The 16,752-nt window shown below is 40.4% G+C and overlaps 2 protein-coding genes across 2 annotated transcripts; one reads left to right on the forward strand and one right to left on the reverse strand.

The window, feature by feature from the left end:
- The first annotated feature begins 653 nt into the window (after positions 1 to 653).
- On the forward strand, positions 654 to 9,852 carry LOC106089267 (pyrroline-5-carboxylate reductase 1, mitochondrial). Its single transcript, XM_013255085.2, has 4 exons — positions 654 to 815; positions 4,072 to 4,142; positions 4,220 to 4,396; positions 9,246 to 9,852. The coding sequence occupies exons 1-4, from the start codon at positions 737 to 739 to the stop codon at positions 9,735 to 9,737; spliced, it is 819 nt and encodes a 272-aa protein (XP_013110539.2). The 5' UTR covers positions 654 to 736; the 3' UTR covers positions 9,738 to 9,852.
- On the reverse strand, positions 9,827 to 16,532 carry LOC106089266 (nucleolar protein 14 homolog). Its single transcript, XM_013255083.2, has 4 exons — positions 15,918 to 16,532; positions 15,347 to 15,847; positions 10,059 to 11,538; positions 9,827 to 9,996 (listed from the first exon to the last, which is right to left on the reverse strand). Exons 1-4 carry the CDS (start codon positions 16,414 to 16,416, stop codon positions 9,888 to 9,890), a joined length of 2,589 nt encoding a protein of 862 aa, XP_013110537.2. The 5' UTR covers positions 16,417 to 16,532; the 3' UTR covers positions 9,827 to 9,887.
- Between the last annotated feature and the right edge of the window lie 220 nt (positions 16,533 to 16,752).

Raw genomic sequence — 16,752 nt, forward strand, 5'->3', positions numbered from 1 at the left:
AGGATGTCGAGTGGCCAACCGCAAATCATTGTTACAAATTTCAGCAAAATCTGATAATACATGTAGCTTTTATGGGCCTAAGACCTTAAATCGGCGGATCGGTCTATATGGGAGCTATATCAAAATATTGCCCATCTTCAAACTTAAACTGCCTATAGACAAAAAAAGAATCTGTGCAAAGTTTGAGCTCAATATCTCAATTTGTAAAGACTGTAGCGTGATTTCAACAGACAGAGGGACGGACATGGCTAGATAGTCTTAGAGTTTTACGCTGATCAAGAATATATATACTTTATAGGGTCGGAAATAGATATTTCGATGTGTTGCGAATGGAATGACAAAATGAATATACCCCCATCCTTCGGTGGTGGGTATAAAAAACTATCACGAAAGTATTACGAAGTGAAGAGATAATGCTTCGCTGATAAACCATCGGCACCTGCTGCCTTTATACACTTAGTTTATCATCTTGGAAATTTAAAATGAAGAGTAATAGCCGTCTCCTCAACCCCACTGTATTAAAAAACATATGTTGTGATTTTCACGTATCTGGACATGCACTGCCGGCCGGGCCCAGTCTTATCTCGGTATGCTTTTTCACATTTGAAATGAAAACAAACACCAGACAATTCTCAATCGACTATCACAAACTCATACAAAGCATATAGCATTTAGTACTTGTTTAAAACTTTCCTATAAAAGACCTAAAAGTGTTTTTAGTAGAACATTAAAGAAAATGAATAAAATCGGAAAAATTGGATTTTTAGGTGGTGGAAGGATTGCCCAAGCTATGGCAAAAGGCTTTATATCTTCGGGTATTTATTTTTTTTTTTTGAAAACCCTAAAAAATTACGAGTGAAAGCGCGTCAATTTCGGATGGGCCGTATCTGATATACCCCTCAACCATGGACCGTGAAAGACTTTTTCAAATAAATATGAGCTATATGAAGTTATAGACCTATATGGACCATACTTGTCATGGCTGTTAGAAGTCTTACAAATATACCACGTTTATAATTTCAGCCAAATGGGATAGCTCTCTAGGGAGCTACATCAGGTTGTGGACCATGCTTGGAAGTTAAAGCATAACTTTACGTGCAAAATTTTAGACAAACCGGAAAATAATTACGCTCTTTAGAGGCTCAAAAGTCATTCCGGAGATCGGTTTATATGGCAGCTATATCAGGTCATGGATCTATTTGGACCATACCTGTCACAGTTGTTGGAAGTCACAATAAAACACTTCTTGCGGAATTTCAATCAATCGGGTAGTATTTTTTCTCTAACTGCCAACACCAGTGCAATGCGTTAGCGAAAGGAAATTAGGAATTGAAGGGTGTGGAGGGAAGGATGTATTGCTTATTGACATTTGTCGTAAATCTTTGGATGTCAAAGTGGGTGGGAAAAACATTAGCCGGAAGTCGATTCCACATACGAACGGTTCGGGCGAAATAAGAATTCTCTCTATAATGCATTGTTCGGTCCGCTGGCCAATCAATTACAAACGGGTGTGAGTTCCTGGAATGTCTAGTATCCCTTACATACATCCTTACATCAGGAATAAAAAGACGAATATCAGACGAACACACACCATGAAAGTACCGATAGAACAGCGCCAAACAACCCACATTGCGGCGATGGTGAAGGGAGCCAATAGAGTTGGATACCCCACTGTCCCCAATCAACGCCATCGCTCTCCTCTGCTCCCGCTCCCGGCACAGTAGCTACTCGATTCATTCGACACCACTCAGAAATGGCCCGCAAATCCTGACAGAGTGTATCATCCATAACCTCAATCTCTTGAAGACTCTGCCTATGGTCGAATGAGTACGAATCACAGAGATTACTGTCATCCGCAAATGAATAGATCGGATTCGATGACCCAACAGATCGTTGATGAAAATAAGAAAAAGAGAAGCAGAAAGAATGGAGCTCTGTGGTACACCTGCGGTCAATTTATGCTCATTGGATGAGAACCCATCTATAACGACTCGAATAGGGCAATCTCTGAGAAAGCTCGAAATAAATCGAACTTAGCGATTAACGACACCAATTACGCCCTCTAGAGGCTCAAGAAGTCAAATCTAAAGATCGGTTTATATTGCAGCTATATCAGATTATGGACCTATTTGAACCATACTTGCACAGTTGTTAGAAGTCCAAATAATAATAATAATGTCCGCTCTTAACAGAGATAAACGAAAGACATCGCGAAGAAGGATATTTGGACCTAACAAGCACGCAAAAACATTCGTTCGTCTGTCGAAGTCACGATAGCGGTCGAACGGGCCAAATGGGCCATATCGGTTCAGATTTAGATATAGCTTCCATATAAACCGATCTCCCGATTTGACTTCTTGAATCCCTGGAAGTCCAAATTTTTGTCCGATTTGGCTGAAATTTGTTATATGGTGTTCCGTTATGACTTCCAAGAACTGTGCCAAGTACGGTCTGAATCGGTCTATAACCTGATATAGCTCCCATATAAACCGATCTCCCGATATGAGCCGCAATTTTAGTCTGATTTGGCTGAAATCTGGCATGTAATGTTCCGTTAGGACTTCCAATAACTGTGCCAAGTAAGGTCCGAATCGGTCTATAACCTGATATAGCTCCGATCTCCCGATTTGACTTCTTGAGCCCTTACAAGCTGCAATTTTTGTCAGATTTGGCTGAAATTTGGCATGTAGTGTTCCGTTAGGATTTCCAACAACTGTGTCAAGTACGGTCCGAATCGGTCTATAACCTGAAATAGCTCCCATATAAACTGATCTTCCGATTTGACTTCTTGAGACCTTAAAAGTCGCAATTTTGTCCGATTTGGCTGAAATTCAGCATGTGGTGTCCCGTTATGACTTCCAACAACTGTGTCTAGTACGATCCGAATCGATCTCCCGATTTGACATCTTGAGCCTCTGGAAGCCGCAAATTTTGCCCTATTCAGCTAAAGTTTTGCACATTGTGTTCTATTATAACTTCCAACAACTGTGCCAAGTACGGTCCAAATCGGACTTAACCCGGTATTGCAAATTTTGCCCATGAACATTCCACAAAGGAACAGGGGCAAACTTCTCACATATCAATGAATGCAGTCCGATTCAAGTTTAAGCTCAATGATAAGGGGCCTTCTTTTTATAGCCGAGTCCGAACGGCGTGCCGCTGTGCGACACCTTTATTGAGAGAAGTTTTACATGGCATAGTACCTCACAAATGTTGCCAGCATTAGGAGAGGAAAACCGCCGTTGAAAAATTTTTCTGATGGTCTCGCCAGGATTCCAACTCAGGCTTTCAGTGTTAAAGGCGGACATGCTAACATCTGCGCTACGTTGGCCTCCTATAACCTGGTATAGCTCCCATATATAAACCGGTCTCTCGATTAACCTTGTTCTGTTCCTAGAAGCTTTAATTTTTGCTGGTTTGACACAAGTTTGGTACGAGTATGTAGAATAAAATTATGCCCTTAACTAAATCTATTTTGTATAAATTTTTAGTAGAATCCATGGTGGGGGGCTCCCAAGATTCGACCCGGCCGACTTTAGCACGCTTTTACATGTTTGAAACTAGCTCTGCTTTGTTTGGCAGGATCGCCATTGTGGACACTTTTTTTGCTGTAGGTTAGGTTAGGTTAGGTTTAAGCGGCAACTTGCCATCGAACTCACTTAGACGTTTTCGTCCATTGTGATACCGTAGGAACAGAAGAAGGAAGATGTCTTCTAGTTCCTACCTTTGAACCATCCAGATTGCTTAAAAAAGCCGGAATTTTCACATCCGCGAAATCAGACATGTTCTCAAAGAAATGAAAACCTAAAGTGGAACTCCTTCTGACTGCTAGAGCAGGACACACACACACAGAAGGTGTTCTATAGTCTCTCCTTCTTCGATGTCCTCATAGCTTCTGCAAAAGTCGTTGCTGGCAACCTTAAGTCTGCGGCTGTAACAACCATTTTTTAAGAGTTTCCTATCATAAGGTCGCTCTATTCATACTTAACACAATTTTTCCTTGTTTCTATTTATGACATTGGGTTTATTTTCTTATTAATCTTTTGTTATCTCTCACCCTCGTCACTGTAGGTTTAACAAAAGCTGAATCTGTTATTGCTAGTGTGCATCCGGCAGATAAGTTGTCACTGGAATCATTTCAGGTGAGTGGAACAAAACTGATAAGCTTAGAGTTCATCTCTAATCAAATAATTTTATTATTTTCTTTTTGTGTTTGCAGCAACTAGGTGTTGAAACAATAACCACTAATGCCCCGATTATAGAAAAATCTGATATAGTATTCATATCCGTAAAACCTCAAGTTGTTCCTACTGTTTTGACTGAAATCAAAGCAAAAAGTGGTGAGAAACTATTTATCTCCGTTGCCATGGGTATAACGCTAAAAACTTTGGAACAGGTAATTATTATGGTGTTGCATTTCGAGTTGAAGGTGTATATAGAGAAAAAAATAACTAAAGCTATAAATCCATCCCCAGATAAACTGATTTTCTCCTGTGCAAAGTATGACAGTTCCATTCACAATCGCAAGCGACCTACATCAATAAGAACTTGTGCAAACTTTGGAAAGGCTAGATTTACTAGTTCTAACTTTGCAGGCAGATCGACATTAAATATCATGTCCTTCAAGAAAATATTTATTAAATTGGGTCTTAGAGTAATATTTCAAGTCTTACAATGACGAACTGTATAGTTAGTAAAAACACTCGAGTGTTTTGTTCCGAACTTAAAATGCTTGTAACTCCTTATAGTATTAATGGTATCTTTTTAACCACACCAGGCAGATTTCCCTTTTTTAGTACCATGGTCGGAATTAAAACGGCCAGATTCAGCACAAGGGTCGGCAATTTAACTGTTATTTGATGTCTTGTCCTGATATGCTACGATACCTCCGAGCTATCCATTAAGGAAGACTTCTACTGTAGTAACAGTCTACAGAAAAAGTCTGCATTAAAACGGCCAAATTCAGCACAAGGGTCGGAAATTTAACTGTTATTTGATGTCTGGCCTTCTATGCTACGATGCCTACGATCTATCCATAAAGGAAGTCTTCTACTGTAGTAATAGTCTACACTAAACGACTTCTGTAAGGCGGAAGTTATTCCAATGTTCCAGATCAGACCACGTAAAGCCAAAATCTGCAATTGAATCTGAATTGATTCGATTCTATCAGGGTAACAATTGTATTGGGTTGCCCAAAAAGTAATTGCGGATTTTTCATATAGTCGGCGTTGACAAATTTTTTCACAGCTTGTGACTCTGTAATTGCATTCTTTCTTCTGTCAGTTATCAGCTGATACTTTTAGCTTGCTTTAGAAAAAAAGTGTAAAAAAGTATATTTGATTAAAGTTCATTCTAAGTTTTATTAAAAATGCATTTACTTTCTTTTAAAAAATCCGCAATTACTTTTGGGGCAACCCAATAAAACGGGCTTCATATGACGCACTCATATTCTAATATAGTAACACAGGGGCGTTGAACTCTTTAGACCAACGTTGAATGAAACCTAATAGGGACTTAGCTTTCTTAAGACAAGATTCAATGTGTAGATTAAACCGTAATCTAGGGTCTAAGATAACACCTACATCAGCAAAATAATCTACATTATCCAATTTGTACGAGCCAATAAAGGAATCCGAAAGTATTGGTTGGATTATTAACAAAAACAATTTCTTCGGATTTAGGGACATTCCATTTGGACTGGACCAATTGACGAGAGAATGTAGATCTACTGAATGTAGATCGCAGTGCGTTGTACACTGAGGCGGCAGCCCTTGCCGATGAAGGACTTCATCGGGTCAATCCGGTACGTACAACCGGCTGCAATGGGATTTTCAAGTAAGTTAAGTCCTAAAGTGAGTTGAGTCCAAGATCTAATGGATACAAGTGGTGCACGAAAAGAAACAACGATAGGCATCGAAAAAACCCCCCTTGAAAAGTACTCTCTGGGTACGGCCCTCTAAGTAGCATGATATCCAGTCTAGAAGAGCCAATGGAAAACCCATAACATCAAGTTTAAGAAGCAGAAGCCTGTGGACCTGTGGATCAAAACTTTGCTAAAATCTCTAAAAAAACATTTTCAAAAAGTTGAGTCCAAAATGTAATGGACACAAGTGACTTCCCTGTGGTGCACTAAAAAAAGAAACAACGATAGGCTTCGAAAAAACACCCCTTGAACAGTACTCTCTGGGTACGGCCCTCTAAGTAGGATGATATCCAGCCTAGAAGAGCCAATTGAAAACCCATAACATCAAGTTTAAGAAGCAGAAGCCTGTGGACCTGTGGATCAAAAGCTTTGCTAAAATCTCTAAAAACATTATTTTCAAAACATCTACAGGCGAATGTGGAGCGTAGTGTCCTTAGACCGGATAAAACCTCCTCTTCCGTCAAGACAATGCGAGAAAAATTATTGGATTCACCCAACTTAAATCACAATAGCCGTCAAAGGTGTCTTGGTTATACGGGGACTGGAAAAAGTCGGCAAACAAATTTGCAATTTGAGAGTCCTCCGACGGCTCCTTGCTCCCAAGTTTCATACAGCGTGGCAACTTTTGTGCCCTCCTTTTAATGTCGACAAACTTAAAAAGCTCTTGGGATCATGCGAAATATTTTGCCCCATACGGCCTAAATGTTATAACATCTGGAGTTCTCAGTATTACACTTACTTCTCGACAATTTATGATTCGAGTAATTCCCCGCAGTATTCGATTTGTTACAATTCTTGAACAATCTACTTCTAGTATTGCGTAAACGCCTAAGTGCAGGTAGAAACCAAACAGGACCCTGATCAGCAACCTAATTCAATATAGGTACAGATTCTGCCGAAGAAGAATTTAGTTTTTCGTAAAATCCCAAGACACTGGTATCGATGGCATCACCAAGACACCACGCATAACGGTACAGAAGAGAAAGTAGTAGACTCAGACCAGTCTTCGCATGGTTACGTCTAGCAATCGAAGTGCCAGCAGATTTAGTTATGGGCGAGATGGGCCAAGATTTATCAGGAGTGTAGGATGATAGATATCCTCTGCAAATTGAAATATCCAATGAAGATGGGAAGACTAAATCCAACAATCTGTCTTTGCCATTCAATATGTAATTTATCTGGTACAGGCAAAGTTAAAGTATTTTATTCATATTATCCCAAAGGGCATCGATTACGACTGGATAAGACGAGAGAACATATTCCAGGTTATTGGCCCCGGAGATTCATAAAGTACAAGGAAGGTTAAATTCACCCATTCAAATTAATGAAGAACTAGCCGTCAGTAGAGAGACACTTTAACAATAAGATCAACATGGCATAAATAATACCCAAGTTCAGATCAAGGGACAATATAAGAGCAGGTTAGACAAATAATGTTACCAAGGAATAACAGTTTCACACAAACAAATTCAATATTCAAGTCAGCTGAAACATCAACAATCTCTGAAGAAATGGAATTATGAAGTGCTATTAATACTCCTTTCTTATGCAGTCTATCCTTTCTTGCGACCTGATAATCATCAGAAAACATCTTGGTATCCAGAATACCAGATTTCAGCCAAGTTTCAGGAAAGGCAACAATTTTATAATCGTAGTAAAAGCTCATAAGGAACACAGTCCTCATTTTAGTATTAAGACGCCTAACATTTTGATAAAGAATGGGGAAGACGTTACATTGTTACTTGGAGCCGGCAAGATGCCCCCAGCCATATTAGTCGAACGTTCTCTTAAATCGAACTCCTTTTCCAAGATACCATTGGGCCAAAATGAACTACAAACTACAGTGACCAACAATCTGGTCGGAACTTTAATCTTAAAAGGAGACGCCTAAGTTATAATCGGACAATTTTACTATCTTAGATTTCACATGTCGTCAGTTGAACTATCAAAGAGTGTACGATTTGACGCAAAATAATGTGGCGTCGCCATCGAATGTTTTCGCTTTGATCGTCTAGCTGTTGATTTAGTTGACCCGTCAGAAAGCATAGTTAAAATTCCGGATAGAACTGAAAAAATGTTCAGTATTGTGTTTCCCTCATTAGGAGTGCATTCAGCCATTTCTACGCCGTTCGGAATCAGCATAAAGTAATCCCTTATCATTGGGCTAAAACTTTGATCGGGATGCTTTCATTGATATGAGAGAAGTATGTCCCATACCTTAATTGAATGTTCGTGGCAAAACTTTTTTTTTTAAATGAAATAGGCTAGTATGTATAATGTTCCACCTTAAATTTACAAAAAGGGTAAAAAGGATTAACTTGAAGTGCAAAAAGCGTCCACTCAGTGGCTTTTTATTCGTTTGGCACCATATGGTACCTTTTCGGTTTTTTGGTGACCTAAAAAGCACTAAATCTAGAGCGAAAAGCACTAAGTTGGCATTTCTGATTTGCTCTTAGGAGCATAGAAGGGACAACGATTAGGGACTATTTGAGCAACACAAATCCCTGACGAAGAATTTTGGGCGATTAACATATATTCCGCACTCTTACCTAACCTACTATCTCAAATCAAAACATCCCCGGTACAGGATAATTAGCGGCATCAAACAGCTTGGAATTTTAGCTTCAATCTGTGCGGCGTTCGACGTTATCACGAGAAATTCAGCCTTAAGCTACTGAACAGTTCCAGATAATGGAATGCTCTATACGGAGTAGTTGCAAATGCTGTCGCGGAAAATCAGAGGTAACAAGTGTAGTCTCTGTAAGAGGACGGGCAGCACCGGTTCTTGCTTAAATACCATAATGATCGATATGACAAGGCGAGTTATTGGCGCCTTTAAATAACCGATGACCATCATGTTCCCTTGGCGACTGTTTCTATGCTAAAATAAATAGCTGAGGATAGACATAAGTGGAAGTAATTTTAAATGGCCTTTGACCTTACAGGATAAAAATAAAAAAATGCCCTCTCTTATTCTTGAAAACTAATTTTATTTATTACCAATCACCTGAGAAGACTATAGATTTATTATAAATTGGTCAACAATCTAAATTTGTGATGGAAATCCACCACAAAATTTCAAATACCTTATTTTAACTTAAAATGCTTGTAAGCTCCCCAAAAATATTTCTATTGTAGTTAATGTCAATAAATCGAAGTCACACTAAAAAAATCTACTCGATTTTCACTGAATAATCGAGTTAAAATTTATCCAACATGCGAAATTTTGGTTTTCAAACTCGAACTAATGATAAATTTTTTCTATTCATTTCTGATGTAATGTTTGAAAGTACTCACCCAACATGTATTTTTTCTCTTTTAGAATCTTTCCTCAAGCGCCCGCGTTATACGTGTCATGCCCAATACACCAGCTTTAGTACAATCTGGATGTTCAGTATTTGTTCGTGGCACCAAGGCCACCGATTCGGATGCAGCAAACACACAAAAACTTCTCGAGTCAATTGGTACATGCGAAGAAGTCCCAGAGAGTTTAATCGATCCCATAACTGCACTTAGTGGTAGTGGACCAGCATATGTTTTTGTTATGATTGAAGCTTTGGCCGATGGGGCTGTACGAATGGGTATGCCACGTGATATGGCATATCGTTTGGCATCTCAGACTGTTATGGGTTCTGGTATGTTGGTGAGAGAGACCAAGGATCATCCGGGTGTTTTGAAGGATAATGTCACAAGTCCAGCAGGTTCTACGGCAGCAGCACTTAAACATTTAGAAGAAGCTGGTTTCAGAGCTGCAGTAGCTGGTGCCATAGAAGCAGCTACAATCAGATGTCGTCAAATGGCTGGCGGTCAATAAACAATAAATGGAAATTAGGAATTTTGAAAAATTTGGTTCTTGTTATTAACTAGTTCTTTTAATTTATTTTTTACAAAATAAAAACTAATGTATTACTAATTAATACATGTATAAATAGTATAGGTTTTTAAAACTACTAGTATTGTTACATTAAAATTTCTTCTTTTTCTTTTTTTCTCGATCCAAGGCATTAAGTTCGCCCTGTTGTAGAGAGGCTTCGGCGTAAATACGTTTAACCTTTTCTCGGCGCTCCTTGTCACTGAAAAAGAACAACAAAAGAGATGAAAAAGGGTTGCCACAACAAATATGGGAAATATTTACCTTTGCAATTGTTGCTGTATGCGCATTTTCTGCAGGAACTCGGTATCACGTCTAATTTCTCGTATTGCCCCTTTAGTCTCGCGCCTAATTCTGTGTACCAATTTGACCTTTTCCTCCTTGTCCTTGGAAAGTTTTGGACGTCGTTTGTCATCGTACACAGTTTCAATGCGAGGCTCCAATAAACGCAAAGCTTTGGGTTTCTTTTCGGGTGGCACCAATTTGATGAGAGGTTTACTTGTTAGTGATTCTAGCACCAATTTGGTTTTTTCATAATTTGATTTTATATAGGCAGGATAGGCCTCTGTGATGATTAGCTTATCTAACATGGCCAATAAAGGCTCAACCAGTAAGCTGCAGCCTATGTTATCAGTAACCATGGTAACTGCATCCTGTGTCAGCAGCAATGCATGATTTAAGGCTTTTAATTTGAACTCGTTGTTGATTGTTTGACTAACAAGATCCTCAGCTTGTAGAGTCTCCTCTTTAATATCTTTGTAATCACTGGAATCTGCTGGTATGGCCAATAGCTTACTTAGAGGACCTTGACTCTGAAATGGTGGTACTACTTTCAACACCTCTACAGGTCTTTTGGGTATGCAAAGAAACAATACGCCTTGCAAAAAATTAAAAGCAGCCGGTAAGAAACGTTTAGAGATATTGCCATATTCTAAGCTTAGAGTAACCAGAAACAGACCAATGGCTATATCCTGGCGACTTTTAACTCTAGCTTTGGATAAAATGTGCTGCATAAATATATAGCAAGGAGTGACAATAGGATGACGAAAATCAGAGGTGGAACATAAATTTGAAACTATTTTGAAATAAATTAACACTTCCAACGGAGGATATTGTTTGGAATTTTTCTTAAATTCAGCATACTTTTCTTTAATGACATCCATTAAAATATTGGACATACGTTCAGTATTCAGATGTATCAAATCGAAAAGATGAGGCATTATGGAAGAAAAGAATTGAAAATGTTCTCGGATATCATCTGGTCCAGCGTCGGCAAATTTTTCATTAAGCAGCTGTAGAAGAAATGCAAATAGTTTAACAATTTTCTCACGATTTACACCCTCCAGTTTGGGATGATTGCATTTGATTATGCGTTCAATTATAATGGGGTGATCCTTTTGCTTGTATTGCTTTAAAAGCTTGACAAATTCTTCATAACTTTTAGGCATTTCAATGGTAAATGGTAAGTCCGAACGTTCAATGGTTTCCTTTTTGGGTTTTTCTTTGGCTGTGTCTTTGGGTTTTTTTGCTTTTGTTTCTGCTTCAGAATCTTCTGCTTCCGAGTCACTGACTTTTAAATCACTTAAATTGTCCTCCTCAGCTTCTTCTTCTTCACCCTCACTGCCACTTTCTTCACCATCTTCCTCTGCATCGCTACTGTCATTATCCGTTTCCTCTTCTCCTTCCTCGTCTTCTTCTCCATCACCTTTTTCCGTGCTGTTATCGTGTTTGGAACCCAATTCACCTGGAAAAATAGAACTTCATCATTTAAGTGTTTAAAGTGTCATCAATGGAGGCACAAGTATGCTAAGCATCCTAAAATAGGGAGGTATGTTTCATCAATTATTTATAGGGTATGTCAAACTGGGAAGTCAAAATTCGTTCCCAGATCCGTGGTTCTATCCAGTTTAGCGAATCTATTATCAGTCGATGTTGGTAAGATATAACCGATGTATGGGGTGGCTGAATTATCAAACGTACTCTGGCCTAACAATTTGGGATCGTAGTGACACTGATTATGTCGCAAAAATCTGTGCCAATCTTAATGTTGTCAAAAGTGGGAAACAAACTTTGTCGTTGTCGCCCTCGGAGTTTTCTTCTTTGGACCATTCAACATCCACCAGGCGTTTTAATAGCGATCAGTTCTGTGCACCGAAACGACCCAGCTCGTCCGTAAGGACCGCGTAAGAAGCAATGGCGGTAGTGTCGCATTCATAGTCCATCATTCAGTGCAATACAACGTGATCCAAACTGAGCAGAGTTGACATGATGACCGGGCAGCACCAAGATTGAACCAGTGTCTGTATGCCCACCGGTTATGACCCTGACATTGGAGCACTGCTCATAGGCGAAAGTGGCATAGTTATGATAGACTTTGGCGCAGCATTGGCAGAATACAAAGACGATTTCACATTCTGCATCATAAATGAAGACATCCCTACCAGAATTATGGAGATTTCTGAACTTCGCCCGATAGGTCCACCTTCCCATAATCATAGAGCTTCACCGACCAAATGACTTCATAGTGTCCGTACGCCGAACGTACGCTTCAGAAACCACACCGAGAAAATATTCCGTCGACAACCGCCCAAGTGCCCATGGTACTTGATATGACAAGGCGAGCTATTGGCGCCTTTCGATAACCAATAGCCATCACGTTCCCACAGCATTTGACGGCCGCGTACACAGGTGGCGGATAGTGGAATGCTTCGTATACGGAGTATATCGATATCGATTGGAGAGTCTTAGTATGATGCTGGGCGGCACTTGCTCTTTTATATACTGAGTGCCTGTGATACTCGATATGACAATGCGAGTCATTGGTGCCTTTAAATAACCTATGGCCATCACGTTCCCACAGTGTTTGATCCTATTTGACCGGAACGAGCTTGCTCACTTTGCAACGTTCGGACCATGCACCGGAACGAGCTTGCTCACTAATAGGGGCTTGACTAGGACCACTACCTCCACATTCAAATGTGGCTAAAGCAACAAAAACCGCCTCCTTCTGATGTTCGCAACGCAGAGAAGACGTTCTGCTTAACAATCACTTTAACAGCCACCCGCTTCCCGGTAGGTCGAATTTCTATTATGAAACAAATTTCCCAACTGAAGCAGAACCAATTCTGGCAGCACGAGGATACATAAACTCAAGCAAGAGATTACCAAGATAGTTGGTGAACACAAGTGGAAAAAAATGCTGGAGCTTATCGAGAGCTGCAATACAAGCAACGTCGCAAATTTCCTCATGAACATTTCCTTAAGTAACGAAAGGCGTGCCGCAGTGCGACACTACTTTAGATAGACGTTTTTATATGGCACAGTTGTTGTTATACACTGAGGACGCAACCCTTGCCGATGTAGGATTCCTTTAGGTTAATCCAGTACATACAACCGCCTGCCATGGGATTGACATAGCATAGGACCTCACAAATGTCGCCGGCATTAGGAGGGGATAACCACCGCTGAAAATTGTGTTAAGCGTCAGGCGGACATGCTAACCTTTGCGCTCGGGGGCCTCTACAACACAAGCTCAATAGCCAAAAAACTATGAAAAATTAAATCTTTCGACGAGAAACACAAGCCTAGTCGCGTTAACCTTCAATGGAAATCATATACTCAACTCAGAACGGCCTGCAGCCCATTTTTTGTAAGCAATTTCTTGAGCACCCATTGAGTGACAAGAAGAAATGGAGCATTTTACGGAAGGCAAAGGAACTCAAAGCAGACGCAGAACCATAGAGATTCAGAACCAAAGACGTGGCCGAAGCCATAAGAGGAACAAATCTCCAACAACATATCACCGATCCACTAAGAACCTCCCATCGCATGGCAGCTGGTAGTACCTACCGAAATAACTTAATGGAGTCTTTCAACGGCAATGGCTGCCATTTCAATGTTTAACACAATGCTACAACAACAACAACATGAAACCTTCTCTTACAGACCGGTATTGTATGATATTCTTCAATGTGCCGTAACCAATGCGATTTCATTATACCAGCCGAATATAGCCCTTAGTGTATGCCCACCACCCATTGCAGATGATGAGAAAGACCTTACTGGGAAATTAGAGCTATTTTGATCCAATTAAGATGGGGTGGGTATAACAAACTAAACTCGTATTGCTCACGGTTAGACGGAACCGCCTTCAATACTTGCCCTGCATACAACACAGGACCCCAAGACATCTTTCACCTTCCGGCACGGGATAACTATGAACTTTGAACTCCGATCTGTGTGGTTGTTATTGTTGTAGCAGCGTGTTGTACACCGAGGCGGCAGCCCTTGCCGATGAAGGATTCCATCGGGTCAATCCGGTACGTAGAACCGGCTGCCATGGGATTCATGGGTCATATGGAGTTATCAGAAGAAGCTCAGCTGAGAGCTGGATGCCCACCACCAATTTCAGATGATGAGAAAGAGGTACTTTGGTCCAATTACTATCCGCTGGGTGTAACAAACAGGCTGGAACTTTGAACTCCGATCTGTGTGGTGGTCACATGTAGTTGTCAGGAGAAGCTTGGCTGAGAGCTGGAGGCCCACCACCGATTGCAGATGATGAGGAAGGCCTAACTAGAAAATTAGAGCTATGTTGGTTCAATTAAGATCCGGTGGGTGTAACAAACTAAACTCATATTGCTCAAGGTTAGACGGTACCGTCTTCAATACCTGGCCTGCATGCAACACAGAACCCCGAGACATCATTCATCTTCCGGCACGGGATAACTATGAATACCACAAAGGCTGGAACTTCGATCTGTCTCAGATGAAAGCTACCGAGCGCGTCCACAGTTTGCGGATAATAGGATGCTCCATACAAAGTAGCTGCAAAAGCAGTCACGGACAATCAGCCGTATCGAGTGGAGAATCTCAGTGAGAGGTCGGGCGGCACCGGCTCTTACTTAAATACTGAGTGCCTATGCTGCTCAACATGACAAGGCGAGTTTTTTTGGGGCGTCTTTAAATAACCAACGGCCATCACGTCCCTGCAGCGATCTTACTCATCCTTAGGAGTTTGACGGCGATCACTACCTCCATATGCAATTTGACTACAACAACAACAACAACACCATCCAACACCCGGCAAGGGCTGACTATCGATTTGAGTGGTGTCAATCCTTGTTATATGCGCTCAGTTGAAAGCTACCGGACGCGTCAGCAAGTTGCGGATAGAAGACCGCCTCTTGCTTAAATGTTGAATGACTTTGATGCTCGCTACAAAAAGGCGAGTTAGTGGCGCTATTAAAATAACCAATGTTCCTTTTGTGCCTGTGAACTTGCTCCCAAAATAGAGCTAAAACGTGTTTATCGCAGCTTGGAAATTTTGCCCAAGTTAATAAGTCTGACATCAGTCGGCTGTTTTCAGGCAATAGTCGCTTCGTAGGTAATGCCCAGAGGGACATGGCTTTGGCATAGCAGTTTCATTACCTTAAATATAGCCGGCAAATAAGTCTTGGCCATCAAATCTTTGCCATCCATTTATAACCTCTCAGATGGCTGACAACCCTACCAAATTTGTTTATGATCTCCCTTAAAATTAACAAACTTACCATCCATATTGTACACAAGAGTGCCATCTTCCTGCTCCTCTTCGCCATAAGCAAAATAGCCATCATCCAAGTCATCGGCAGATCGATGTTTAGGTTTTGATGCCTCCTCCTCGCCCACTTCACCATCAGCTCTCATTCTTCGCAAACGTTCATTTTCTAACCTCTCTAAACGTTCTTTTTCTTTCTTGGCAACTTCTTCCTCGGACAGCAATTTATCGGCCACAACACCTCGGGGCTCAAAAATTAACTCACGCGTTAAGCGATCATAATCATCCGGTTCTTGTCTTTTCATTTCACTTTTGGTCATTTTACCCACTAAACCAATGAGATTCTTATAGTTGGAATCTAATTTTTCGGTCAAATCAAAGAGCTCATCCTTTTCCTTGGCAATTTCAACCTTGCGACGTTTCTGTTCTATAATCATTTCCTCAATGGCAGTTTTGCGGTCTTTGGCAGCAACTGCCTCATCGCCACCAAAGTGGGCAGCTTCAGTAAACTCCGCTGGAAAGAAAGGGAAGAGAACACAAAGTTAGCATATGTAGCTCGAAGAGGTTCTAAGAATTTGTATTACCATCTAAAGTCTCCTCGTCTTCCACATCATCATCGGAACGATCATCTCGAAATTGTTCAATTTCCTCCAAGGTCTGGCCACGATGTGTGAGTATCTCATCATCATTCAAATTGAAGCGTGATTGTTTTGACTGCTTCATACGTTCCATTTTATCTGCCACAAAACGGGCATTCATTATTTCCTCACTCAATTGATCACCACTTAAGTACTTTCCAATGCGACGATCTTTGAATTTGTTGGTCTTATCTTTCCTTAGATATTCTTGCCCCAATGTTTCTTGACGCTTCTTAACTGCCTTGGCCCGGGAAACTCCCGGCAAACCTTTGTCATGTTTACATGTTCTTCCCAGTATAACGAATTTCTCCTTGTTCATGTGCACCTCAAACGGATTCAGCCTTTTGGAAGTTGCTGCTGTGGCATTGGCGAAGGGATTCTCCTTTTTTACGGCCTTTTTTGCATAGACCGCATCGGCTACAGAATTTTTGTTTCTTTTAACCATTTTTTATTCGATATTTTAATTGCTTTAAACCTTTTTCTTAAAAAATTATAACAAATTACAGCAAACTTAAGTTCTGTTGCATTGCAAAGCGAAAACAAAAACAATGGGCTGCACGTGGGACGGAAGAAAACGAAGCCGCGGCAATGAAATTTGACGGCGAGCCGCTTTGATTAACATTTAATCGCAAACAATTGCTATGGTTTATAGAGCTTTGTTAGCAAGTTTACTTTTTTAATTAACTTTGCTTTATTAACCCAAGAATATAATCACAAAATCCTACATAACATTAGCCTAATTACTTCATTTTGTTTTAATTAGTGAAAAGTACTGTAAACA

The sequence above is a fragment of the Stomoxys calcitrans genome, chromosome 2 (genome assembly GCF_963082655.1).
Source record: "Stomoxys calcitrans chromosome 2, idStoCalc2.1, whole genome shotgun sequence".
NCBI classification, from domain to species: domain Eukaryota; kingdom Metazoa; phylum Arthropoda; class Insecta; order Diptera; family Muscidae; genus Stomoxys; species Stomoxys calcitrans.

Excerpts from the sequence above, each read along its gene's own strand:
- LOC106089267 (XM_013255085.2), top strand. The coding sequence starts at position 737 with ATGAATAAAATCGGAAAAATTGGATTTTTAGGTGGTGGAAGGATTGCC. Across the intron at positions 816-4,071 it reads AAAAGGCTTTATATCTTCGG|GTTTAACAAAAGCTGAATCT; the intron begins GTATTTATTTTT and ends TCGTCACTGTAG. Across the intron at positions 4,397-9,245 it reads CGCTAAAAACTTTGGAACAG|AATCTTTCCTCAAGCGCCCG; the intron begins GTAATTATTATG and ends TTTCTCTTTTAG.
- LOC106089266 (XM_013255083.2), bottom strand. The coding sequence starts at position 16,416 with ATGGTTAAAAGAAACAAAAATTCTGTAGCCGATGCGGTCTATGCAAAA. Across the intron at positions 15,848-15,917 it reads AGACGAGGAGACTTTAGATG|CGGAGTTTACTGAAGCTGCC; the intron begins GTAATACAAATT and ends CTTTCTTTCCAG. Across the intron at positions 11,539-15,346 it reads TCTTGTGTACAATATGGATG|GTGAATTGGGTTCCAAACAC; the intron begins GTAAGTTTGTTA and ends CTATTTTTCCAG.